The sequence below is a fragment of the Monopterus albus genome, unplaced genomic scaffold, assembly GCF_001952655.1.
Source record: "Monopterus albus unplaced genomic scaffold, M_albus_1.0 scaffold23.1, whole genome shotgun sequence".
NCBI lineage: Eukaryota > Metazoa > Chordata > Actinopteri > Synbranchiformes > Synbranchidae > Monopterus > Monopterus albus.
In genome coordinates this window covers 518,212-531,147 of record NW_018127903.1, presented here as the reverse complement: position 1 = coordinate 531,147, position 12,936 = coordinate 518,212, and the positions used below count along the sequence as shown (strand labels likewise).

Sequence of the window (12,936 nt, the reverse complement as noted above, 5' to 3'; positions counted from 1 at the left end):
AATGCTGTCTTGAAGAAATTAAAAGAGTGAGAAAGTGGTAATGACACACAAGCCTGGGAAAGAGGGTTAATAGCATGGAAAGACACATAGGTCAGTATTAGCACTGGAGGAGAGAATCATTATTGAAATAGCAGGAGTTTCACATGAGAACTATAACTATGTCAAAGCTCACTGCTGCTCATCCTCTGGTCTGCAACATCAGCTAGAGATCCTGCAGTCATTACCTGACCCACACTGTTCCTTTGTGCTATACCAATTACCTTACACATCTGACATCTGAGTAATCTGCTCTGTCCTACTCATTCCTAGTGACTTCATATCCAGAGATTCAATTTTCCTGGCAGTAAAGTCTGGCAACACAGCTGCCAAACCCCTGCAGACTAGCTGATTCAGTTTGAAGTAAAGAGAGCCTCTGATACGCCTTGTCTTTTAATACATCTGCAGTTCAAAGCAGAAAAATCTTCATCTCCTCATCCTACTCACATATATAGTTTATATATAAAAACTCTGTTTTTTCTACATCTTGTGTGAATACACTAAGAGCTTAAGCTGTGGTGGTCTTTAACTCTCCGGTGTAGTTAGTAAAACTTACTAATGGAGAAGATGGTCAACTGAAAACTCCTACATTTATCTTTTCTGCTTCTACACAGCACAGTCGAGGGATTAACAACAACTAATCAGCTGAAGAACCGGCTGCCTTTGTTTAGCTTTCTTTTTTTTTGTCAAATGTATGGAAAATGACAAATAACTGCAATAGAGACCTACAGAACTAATGAACTCAATACATATTCTGGTTGATTCTTTCAACTAGAATAAATCCAACTGAGACGTAAAACTAAATCTAAATTTCCTTCCAGACTGTCCTCATATTTGGGACTCAAGGCCTAGAGTGTATTGCTACCAACCTTTGGCCTAAAACTGCATTGTTCTTTTGGCAGTTGTAGTCCACGACCCAGTTTCTGTGATTCTCCCTGTTTTTTGACTTGAATTTCAAACAATTTAATGAGCATAGCAGATTAAACATAGCAACCTTAGGTCTGTTGTTAGAACAACAACTGCATCCGAATCAAAAACTGCCACTTGCTGACTTTATGACACAACAATCTATGAAGAAGAATGAGAAAAAAGGAAGAGGCGGCGATATGGTGCCTTAATCTGAAGGATAGTAGTTAAACATAATCAACATCCTACTACTCAGTGATACAATGACACACAAACATTCAGCTACACTATGGCAATTACACATAGTTCAGCAAAAAAAGATGGTAATGTTACGCCATGCATTACAGTGTATGTTTTGCATGTTTGTGAAAAAGGGTAGTGAGATGTCACAAACTGTAAAGTGCATATTCTCTCTGCCCCCAACCTGAAATCAGAGTTGGGTTTAAACCAGAGAGAAGGTAAAGGAGGGGTGATTACAACATAAAGCATTTTCTGAGACTCCCAGAGGAACATGCAGCATTACTGTAATCAGTAACATGTCAATTAGAGAACACCTCTGACCTTTCCATCACCCCTCAACAGTGGGTTTTACTTCTAATTGGTGTGCAGACATGTGCTGAATGTAAAACTCTGGTCTTTCATGCTGTTAATTATCAAGGTGCTATTGAAGATGTGCAGCAAAATATAATGAAGACTTAATAGTAGTTTTTGGCCTTGGTGGAGCCCACTTTATGGTTAAAGAAACAATTGTCTAAACGTGACACAGTCCTGATATAAAAAAAATACTCCAAGTCTATTGTGACTGGGCAGTGTTACTGTTCCAAAAATGAACCGATGCCTCAAATCAAAAAGACCACACTAAATGTTGGAGCTAGTGTTAGGTATTTTTAGTCAGATAGATATTGGATAGATACTTTATGTATTAGAAATGTTTAGTGGAGATAGGATGTATAGTTAGACTGTTAAATGCTTAGTCATGCTTATGAGTTTCTACAGGGTACATCTGGTCAAGGATAACTAGAGAGAAGAGTTGATGACTGTCAGCAGACAGGGTGTTTAATATTATTATTATGATGTGTATAACTGTAGCCTTAGCCATAATATGTTCTTATGTTTAATATCACAACATGTTCTAGAGGTCGTGAGAATGTTTTTAGTTACACACCACTTAATCAACAGACACACACACATTGATTTGCTTCATGTTTTGACTACTGCTATGGCCAGCTGCAGAGCTGGCAACAGAGACGTCCTGGTTGACGTTTCTGTGTAGTATGGGGCTAGCCCAACTGAGGGGATATAATGTATAGGCCTGGTGGGTTCAGGGTCTTTCATCTTACATCTGCCTGCGAGCAGGTTGGAGGTGCAAGATACCTGAGCGTGTAATGTTAATTTTACCTGTGATCCTTTGAATAAATCAGCACTGTTTTGAAGTTGCTTGGACTGTCTCGTCTCTCAGAGTTAGCAATGGTAAGAAGAACCGAAATAGTTCTACACTAGTAATGCAAATAAAAACAGAAATAAATGGTGGGTCTAGCTCTTTATCAGCCTCACAGCAGTTCCACTGTGGTCTCAGTATGCTCAGATAAAAGTTCTGTGGATAAAACAATATTTAATACATGTAGTGCTTGTTTACAATGCTGGTGTGCGCCTCAGAGAAAAGAACCATGTAAATTTCTTAAGAGTTATGAGACGGATGAAAGTCGTGCACAGCTCTACACAGCCACTGCAGCCCGCAACTCCAGCTGAAAGAGAAAGGCCAGCCTCTATTTGCAGTTAACAGCAACAAGGACTACCAAAATATAGACACACGAATTGATGCAAACAGAGACCCAACACTGCAAAAAAAGCAATGGAAAGTCTATGTAGTCAAACATGTCTTCCTTAATATACACATTCAAGCCAACATTCCCATACAGTGTAACTGAACAGCCACAGAGCTACAGGGACAGCAGTGATGCTCGTACCTTTTTGACATCCCTGACAAGGTGGTATAGTGTGTTGGATGGTCCATGTCTCTGTTGAATAAAACAATCAAAAACAACAAGGGCGATATTACCAACACTGACTCCATCTGAAGTTCCTTAGGACAACAAGCACCGTGCTCTTTTTCTATCAGCATTTCTTGTAAAACTCATGTCAACTATTTGCAAAAAAGATGATACAACTATTCACAACCCACTTATATGCATTTCTTATTACCGTGTTGTAGAGCTCCTCCAATCTGGAAAGCGTGAGGAAGCGATGCATACTGACTCCATTTTCAATCAGCAACTTGACAAAGTCCACTCTGTCCAGAACTAAGGCATCGAGCATCGCCTGCTCCAGGGAACCGACCTAACACACACGTGACAAAGAATATATACAACACAGTATAATGGCAATACCATGCACAGTACACACCAACATGCTGCAGGCTATGCAGAATTACACTATTATAACAGGTGACTTTAGCATTCACTGTAAAAATCCAGTGGACTTGTGCTTTATGTTGTATCACACAGCATGCAGGTAGAGCTGCACTCGATCTGTTTTAATATTCAATTATGCTTCTCCTTTTGTTTCCCCCATTATACCTTTCTCCTCCACAGACCACACAAGGTAAGAAAAGTGAAATGAAATAAAATGTTCAAGACAGCTTCAATTTAAGCAGTTTGAAAATTGCTAGGAATGCATATTTTTTAATTATGTTGGCAGGTAACCACAGCGGTGTTTTGCTTTTATATGCACCTATTTGTCAGTTGCTGAATCCTTCACCCATGACCTATCAGTTGTTTTTCTGCATCCAAATTGCCCTTTTAAAGGGAAAGTATCACCTTTCACTTCCTAATCATTTTTAAATGATTTTGTGTTGAATATTAAACATGTTGAGCTGCATTTCTAGTGCACTAAATCAGTTGTTATTAATATTATCAGCTGTGGAAAAAAGTACCTGTACTATAGACTTCAAGACTGAGGCACAATGCCAAAACAATTATGTGCTAAAAGGCCTTTTTAAGCAGTGCAGCATATCATAGAAATAGCATGCATCATGAACAAAGAAGCCTTGTGAATACAATCAGTATTTCAGTTGCAGTATGTATATTCTTGTTTGAAGGTTTATGGCTCTTACGGGCCAGTGCTGTCCGTATATGAAGATCTGACTGCGAGCGATGTCCACTCTGTTCCATGCCAGAGCCAAACTGAGCTGGTCAGGAGCGGAAGCGTTGGCACCTGACAAAGGATATAAGTAAGGTGATGGACAGAGTTTATATATCACACTGATACAAAGTTCCAGACTATAGAGCAATCTGCTAGTATGATTTTTAATAGTTGTTACTTTATAAATTGTTAAACATACTTTGTGGTTTTAAGAATTCTACTAATTTGTCATATTTATTAATAATGACTTTGTATGTTTATATTCTTATTTACCCCTGCTGAATGCTGATATTTTTCTTCACAATTAACTGCTCTACATAAACCAATGTGAGACACTTTCAGCGTAATGTAGTATGTTACAAAAAAAACACTGCATTTAAGTTTTCATTGTAAGTCTGAGAAAGACTACAACTGTCCACAGTCTGCTCTTTATGTTCTTCTCAATCTTTAGAGAAATCCAGTGTAATATAAATTATTATAACAACCGGTGTGCAGACAAGGCTGTGTCATTTTCAGTAAGTACACCAGTATCATTATGTTATGCAATGCTATCTCTTTTTTTTTGTTTTTTTATTTATTCTTTCAAACATATAAAGACAGTCAATATGTCAACACTTATAATTTCACACATATCCACAAATGTATTATCAACATTTACCACATTTATTCACTATCTCTATAACTTCCTTTTTAACTATGGGCTTCAAAAACATAGAACTCATGATCCTTTCGATTGTATTATTATTTATAGTGATGGATTCTACGATTCCCAAATACCATAAATTTAGTTTTATCCAAATTCAGAGATACTATATTACTGTCACACCATTTCTTTATCTTCTCAAGTTCCTGTCCCGAGAGTTGCTGTAGGTTTTCCCCGGATGCCCATATGGTAGTGTCATCAGCAAATAAGACCACTTTCACTAAATCAGAAACCTTGCATATATCGTTAATGTATAATATGAATAATTTAGGTCCCAAAACAGAACCCATTTAACCGTTGTCATAGTGATACCATCACTATCACTAGATGTTTTGTTACCACATTTATTCACTATCTCTATAACTTCCTTTTTAACTATGGGCTTCAAAAACATAGAACTCATGTTCCTTTCGATTGTATTATTATTTATAGTGATGGATGTATCATCTGTACAAATGCTTCTTCCTAAACTAGGACCAACATTCACAACTTATCTACTGCATCCTCCATTCTGTTGACCGGTGTGTCATTATCCATAAAAACAGACTTAAAGACCTGTGTGGCATTACTAGGATTTAATTGTGGGAGGTCAGATGAAGCCCTGCTAATAAGATGCAGAGCCCACTGATAAGCGCTTAAGTGGAGATATTTGTACAATAAAAGGCAGGGTGGCCTTACTTTATTAAAAGGCCTATGGCTACACTCTGCCTAGAGGCAGCTTAAACTGCAGCCATACGACTTTATGGGTCCAATCTTCAGGATACTGACTACCTCTGACAGCAGCCCATCAATTACTCCAAAACCTCTGTTACACCATGTGTGTTTAGCTGCAGTTTCCTTCACTCGCTGTCTGTTCACACTTCCCTAAATCTCTGTCTTATTCTCGAGGGCTCACACTCTTATTCTCTTTATTCTTTTTCGCTGCTCTTGCTCTGTTGTCCCTTGACTGTGTATTCATGGCTGTGTTCTGCTTTGTTGAGCTTCAGACAGTGGCTTAATTCTTCATATTTAGTTTTTTAAAAAGCTCTCAGGAAGGATGTGACTAATTTCTTTTTAAACTAAAAGCCTTAATGCAACGTACTCACCTGCAGAATGGGACTTGTATGTAAAATCACCATCATGCTGTTAACCATAAAGCATTTTTGCTCCTGTTTTGTGTTCCTCTCTCTTCCTTTCCTTCTCTAATCTCTTCTTTTCCATTTTGCCTTATTTTTATTTGAATTCAATCTCTTTCTTCACTCATTCATTCATTTAAGTGCCATTCTTATCACATCATGATAAAGAATAAAGGGCATAAAGAAAATTGAATAGAAATGATAGATAGATTCAACTTGGATGCATGACAGAGATGTGTACATGGAAAAGTAGCAGCAAAAGAGAACAAGATTCTGAGATGAAGCTAAAGATCAGTGAGTGATGCATGAGTCAAGTCATGCTACACATACATTATGCAAACATGTTTGCTTCGCTCTCTCCCTCTCTGTGGAATGAAATCTTTCTCTGAGGAACAACTCCAGTGAGAGTCAGCCATATTTGGCAAACTGCTACGCAGTCTCACAGGACTCACTGTTGCTTTGTACATGTACGTGAGTGTGTACAGTGTAGGTGTGTGTGAGTGTATGTGTACAAATGCTACTGGCCCTGGTTAACAATATATTCCTTGAAGAGGCAAGAGCAACAATAATCAATACAAGCAACTAAACAGTCAATCAAAAGTAAGGATCCTGGGATCCTATGAATGTGTGTGTTTGTAGATAGGGAGGCATGGGAAGGTGGGACCATGGGAAACAGTGAACTGGGAAATAAGCTATAAGATGGGGATCAGTGGAGGTTTGGTGTAAATGTCATGTCCTCACTTTTCAATTCTGTAACCTGGTTTTGTGGAGTTGTTACAGCAGAAGGATTGTACCTTCTACTGATGTTTCCTGTATCATGGTTTGAGCCTGTGCTCCTGTTGCCATGCTGACTGATTAATCTATATGTGTTGCAGTATGATATACGAAGGGGGAAACCAATATAGATAAGAGCCTTTAAATTATGCTTGTCTGGACCTATTGCCCCTGAATGGCTGTGTAACATTACCTGTACAGTAAACCACTGTGCACGTGTAAAGATAAGAAACTTTATGCTTGGACCCTAGGGAACTGGCCAGAAACCAGTTCTGAGAATCATGTGGCTTAACAGTATATGGTTAGACCATCTGTCCCTTTTTCAAAGTAATTATCAAACTCATGAGAAATTAATATCTCATATACAAATTAAATCAAAAGAGATGGCACTTTCCATGATTCAGTGGTGACTGAAAGTGTAAGTGTTTCTGTAATTATTTGTCTCTGGCCACAGAGTTAATAAGCAGCTGTGTTCATGCTAATTGATTATTCTGCAGGTGTTGTTTTCATATCATGGTTTTACAAACACACATAGTTGGAAAGCTGAACTCACTGCTGGCTTGTCTGAAACAGATTTAATACTGTAACTGACACAGTAGTTATCTAAAGCCACAACCTACTCACATTTAAAGGAGGAGTATATTTTGAACATGTTTTCTTGCCAAGGATCAGATGAGAAGATGGCTGCACAATAACTTTGCAGCTAAAACCAGAAGCCGGTTAGTTTAGTCTAATAAAAAGACTCATCTTAAGGTGAAACAGCTGGTCCGACCTTGTCCACGGGCAACAAAATCTGTCTGGAAAGCACCAGTAAAGTACACTAATAAATGGTGGAGCAAACTAGTGAACACTACAGATAATTCTGTTTCTGGTAAATCTGTAAGTAAGCAATTGTTTGATAAGTTAATATAATATCAAGACTGCAAATTTGCTTTGGAATCTTCCTACTCCACTGTGATCAAATATCATTTAATGGAGCTCTGAGGGAGAAAAAAACATAAGCACACATCTATGAACATACACCTACATGGGGACTGTGAGATGATTGCTTTTTGAAATGATGTCAGCCTCCTTTTATGTACAGAAATGTCCAAATAACAACATGTCTGGAGGGTGGCAGTGGACTCAAAGCCATTTACTGCACACTCATGCTCCAGCACACACACGTAATTGTACATACCAACCTTTGAGCAATGCAGTGAGGATGGCAAGGTCAATGTCCTGATGATCCTCCGACCCCATCCGAAAAACTGTTATCTGTGAGACAAAGGAAGAGAAAGACAGAGCCAGAAAGAGAGACGGCAAGAGAGAGAGTGAGGGAAAGGTGCAGAAATTCTACACAAGTCAAACTGTGTGGAAGTGACTTATGTCACTGCATTGTTGTTTAGTTGAATGTATTAAGGATTATAGCACAAAGAAATTCAGTCACATCCTGAGTGAGAGTGCTCTCCTTTGCTGACTTAAACTGCTTCACTTTAAAAAACTGCAGCTGAGGAGCTCAAAGGGGGAAAGAGATGGGAGGAGAGGTCTCACTCTGATGTAATATACCTTGTGTTCTCCTCTCCAGCCTCCCTTCTTTTCTCTCTTCAGCAGGGAACACCAAAAAACTCTCACACACTGCTTGTTCACTGTAGGGAGAAAATGAAGGGGTTTGCTGAGAAGGCAACTGAAGAGAATGAGAGGAGGAGCCCAAATTTATATGAGCCAATAGCACTGTTCATTATCAAAGATCATTTTGCTCTTTTTCTTTCACTGTGTCTAATGGTTTTTGGGATTAGGCTTTAAGGAAGATATTTAACTCTAAGGACAGTTTAGGTCATCATATTGTTTCACATCTTTTAGCTGCATTATGTTGTGTGAGATGATCTAAAGGTTTGATGGGTGAAAGCCACTGAAAGCCCAAGAAAGGGGGAAGCTTTTCTGGATTTTTTTTCTGTCATGAACAAGTGTGAAAACCCACAACGGTATTAGCATGTGTGTGGGGATGCATGCTGATATGTGCGCATGTATGAAGGGCACCTTGTGGAAGCTGTGTTTAAGGGAACACGTGTTCTGAATGCCTGATGAGCTATTCCTCTAATCCTTCAACCCACCAATCCATCTCCTCCCACCTCCCTCTCTTTCCTGCAGCCCATCTCCCCTCCCCCTTGAATTGGCTTTATTTCATGAAGCTCCAGGCTTCTGCAGGCTTTGCTGCTGCCTTCCCTTGGGCAATGCCGCAATGTTGTAGAGCAACCCTCCTCTTTCCTCCTATATCACTCACACTAAAGACTTACAGTATCTACATTGTTGGTCCATTTATCATTTTCACACCATATCCTGACGACATGTTGGCTCCTTCCTTGAGAGAGAAATGAGGAGTGCAGCATAATGTTAATGCGTATGGCGTGTGTCATACATTGCGAATGTAATCGCTAATAAGGGGAGCATCTGTGTCTGTGTGTGTGTGTGTGGTGGACACATGTATTGTAATTAAAAGGTCTTTGTCTAGGTGAAATAGGAGTGCAGTGGGATGTGAAGGTATTGACCGAGGACTTCAGGGAATGCCAATGAGTTTTCGGTGTAGTGTGTAATTTCATGCACTTCTATGAGTTACTGTAAATTATCGTGTATGAGGTTGTGTGTGTGTGTGTGTGTGTGTGTGTCTGAATGGAGTGGCCAGTGACTAGATTGTATTAGCTAGAATGCATCTTTGCTTTCTCTCATAGATGTTAACAACACATTTAGGGAGCAATTGGTTTAACTGCTGCGTGTGAGTGTGTGTATTTAAGAGAATGTGTTTAAAAGAATAATTGTTCTTGAGTATATGCTTGTTCTGTGACTGTAAAAGGTCAAAATATTCATATAAATAGCTATGATTTTCCAACTAGATCTGTTTTAGAAAAGCAAATCGAGAGAGAGAGAGAAGGAGGGAGAGAGAACAAGAGGAGCTACAGTACCTATAATTTTTAAGGGTGTACTGATGTGTCAGGCTAATTCACTAAATTAGTGCAGGTTTCTATTTTGGCTATTTGCTCATTATACCCTGTAGTTATAATTACAACAAAATGGAGAATTCCCTCACACACACACACACACACACACACACACACACCTACCTCATTACCTTAAAAATTAAATGACTTACATGGTGAGAACCAGCATCTTGTGCCCACAAGGAAGGCTGAGTCCCCAAAATGTGACCGTGTAAACAGGTTTTGATCACCACAGTGTTAGTAACGCTAGGTATACATGTGCGCACACATACGGTTCTTATGTGCCTCCAGGACCAAAGATGGATGACAATGCCATAAAGGAAAGAAATGACTTCAGAACATGTTTGGTATTGTTTATAGTCTCCCCTTTCCCTCCAGGTTTTTCCATCTCTTACCTTGAGTCTCTTTTATCCACCCATCATCTTCATCCCCCCTCCTCCCCCTCCAAATGCTAATCTTACAACCACCTCCCACTGAGATGATACTGTACCTCCCACCCCTCACTACCACTGTCTTCCTCTCCACTTCCTCCCTGTTGACTTCCTCCAATCACACCCCCAAGGTGACCCTGTGAATATGCCTGTTATCAGAGGCTCTACAATACGGAGGCTTAGCAACACAACCTCTATGACAATGCACAGTTGCTGATTTAATCTCAGCAACCCCACAGTGAGCCATCAGTTTTCTTCCAGCATCTTCTCTATCAGGTTTCATCAACTTATACAAGCTCTTCAGTGCTTACTGTAAGCAATAGGTCTAGCCAAGCAGGTTAATTATTTTTTATATTTAAGTAGTTTTTTAATCTGATATGTATTTATATATGGAGACCAGGTGTGCGGAGTGACACAAAGGAAAGAAGGCAGAGTTACAGGAAATGAAACTGATAAGCTGTATATACCTATAGAAATATGCTTGAGGAATATTTCATGTTTGTACCTGTTGTTCAAACAAACCAAATTATTATCAATGTTGAGATTATACAATTATATAATCTCACATTTTGACCATATACAAGAGCATCATCATTACAAGATGGAGTAAACATGCAGTGTCTGTAGATCATGAAGCATAGATATGGCATCTATACTGATTTCACATTTTGACAGAATGCAAACTGATGCATAATAACAACCAAAGAGAGACTGATCCAGTTGATTCTTTTTCTATGATTACCCACACTGGGGTGCTAATATCATAGAACCTCATCCTGATGTAGGCAGCCCAGTGGTAGTATAGAAAGCTTGGAGGGCCATATCACCTGTATTACAGAGCATCTATGTACTTGTCTTTTAATCCAAATATAGGAGGAGATCTAACCATTTCACTTGTTAGAAAAATTGGAAGGCACTGAAATAAGTATAAATAATTTAATTGTAAGGATAATCACCTTTATTGGCCAAGTATGTTACACACAAGGAATTTGTTTCCAGTACAGAACCGATGGCAGCCATCTGCGGTGCCAACTCAACTGAGGGCTCTAACCAAAGGGGGCAACGGGGGGGTTCAGTATTTTGCCCAAGGACACTTTGACATGTGGATTGCCAGCACCAAGATTCAAACCTTCCACCTTCTGGTTGGGAGACAACTGCGCTACCTACCGCACCACTATCGACTCCCCAGTGTAATGATGTTTATCCTTCCACTTAAGGACAGAGGCAGAAAATCTTATTCTGGAGAGCTGGAGTTGATAATGTGCTGTGTGCCTGTACAGATCAGTGTGATTAGTGTGTGTCTAATCCAGATTCCTAAATCTCTGAAACAGAGATGCCTCTATTTTACCAAAGTCTTTCAGTAAGTCCAGGAGTTTTTGAAAGCTACGTAAAAGGTCAGATACAAATAATATGTGAAACCTTATTCTCTGGGCCCCCATGGTGAACATCCTTAATGCCAACATTGTCGCTTAAGGCAACAGCCAGTGGTTCATTTGCCACAGTAAAGACAAAGAGTGACAACAGGCACCTCTTTCTCATACCAGTCTCATCTCGAGAAACGGATATATTACTGTAAGTACCCACATCAGTCAATGGGGATGAATTGCACCTTGACCCATGATATAAATTTTGAACCAAAGCCAAATTTTTAGAGTAGGAAAGAGAGAATCCCATTTCACCCAACGAAATGCCTTTTCAGCTTCAAGAGAGACAATTATTTCTGAGGTATTAGATAAGGATGGACTATATATTTCACCAAGCAGGCATTGGATATTAAAAAAAGAATTTTCTTAATGAAGTTTCTTTGGTCAGTGGAAATGATATATGGCAGAATCTTCTCCAAAGAGCAAGCTCAGACTTTTGCCAGAATATGTTTATCTGTATTCAGTAGAGAAGCTTCTTTTTTTTTTATACCATAACTTTGGTTGAACATTACATTACATTTTTGACATGTTGACGATAGTTATGCTTGGTTAGTACTGTAGCTTAAAATATCTTTAAACGCTGAATGTATTTTTGACATTTCGCTGCCTCTACACTGACACTCATCAACATACAGTACAAGAAACAGGGTACTGGCTTGTGTCTGTCACACTCCATCTCTCTGCTGACAAGAATATCCCAGGATATAAAAGAACATGCCTCTCAACGAGGGAAAGTGCAGGGATGATAAGCAGAAGAAAACGAATGGAGGTAGGGACTGATAGAATAGAAGAAAACGAATGGAGGTAGGGACTGGGAGGATAGAAAGTGATAGCAGAAAGGATAAAGCATGTGTAAAGCAAAGGAAGGCAGATGGAGGGAGGTATAATGCTGACAAATTAAAGACAGATACATTAAAAAATTAAAAGGGAAGAGGTAGTGCTGTCTTTCTCAGTGTGACCATGTTTTGTTGGAAGAGGTCCATATCTTCGGACACTAAGCTACATGCTTAGAGGATCAGAAAACTGCTCTTCATGGTGCACTGAGCCAAGCTGATTAGGAAACATTCATCTTCATTTGACAGGCAAAGACTGTGCTGATGTTGTTACATGAACATACAAAACACAAGGCGGACACCACATACACTCACACAGTCCACATCTTCTTTAGTCTATACATCAACAATGGTGGCAGCTCATTCAGTATCTGACACAAATTCTGCTGATGATTTCATGTCTGTGAAGTTTTTAAACATAAAATATTTAGATGTGTACTAAACCATAAACCAACAGCCTTCAGTCTGTCAGCCAAAACAGAGTAAAGAGGGAAATAGGTTTATCTGTTCATGAAATTTTAAACTGATAAACTACTTTGCTGATAATCAACTGAGGAATTGTTTATTTCCTAGAACTTTTCTCTGTTCGTGGCTCAAA

The 12,936-nt window shown here is 39.2% G+C and overlaps 1 protein-coding gene across 1 annotated transcript in view; it reads right to left on the bottom strand.

Moving 5' to 3' along the window:
- The window catches only part of trpm3 (transient receptor potential cation channel, subfamily M, member 3), a 131,133-nt gene that overhangs the window by 27,517 nt on the left and 90,680 nt on the right, over window positions 1-12,936 (bottom strand). Inside the window, 4 exon segments of the mRNA XM_020594295.1 lie at window positions 2,910-2,960; window positions 3,145-3,279; window positions 4,055-4,155; window positions 7,860-7,932. Coding sequence (XP_020449951.1) covers window positions 2,910-2,960; window positions 3,145-3,279; window positions 4,055-4,155; window positions 7,860-7,932 — 360 coding nt within the window.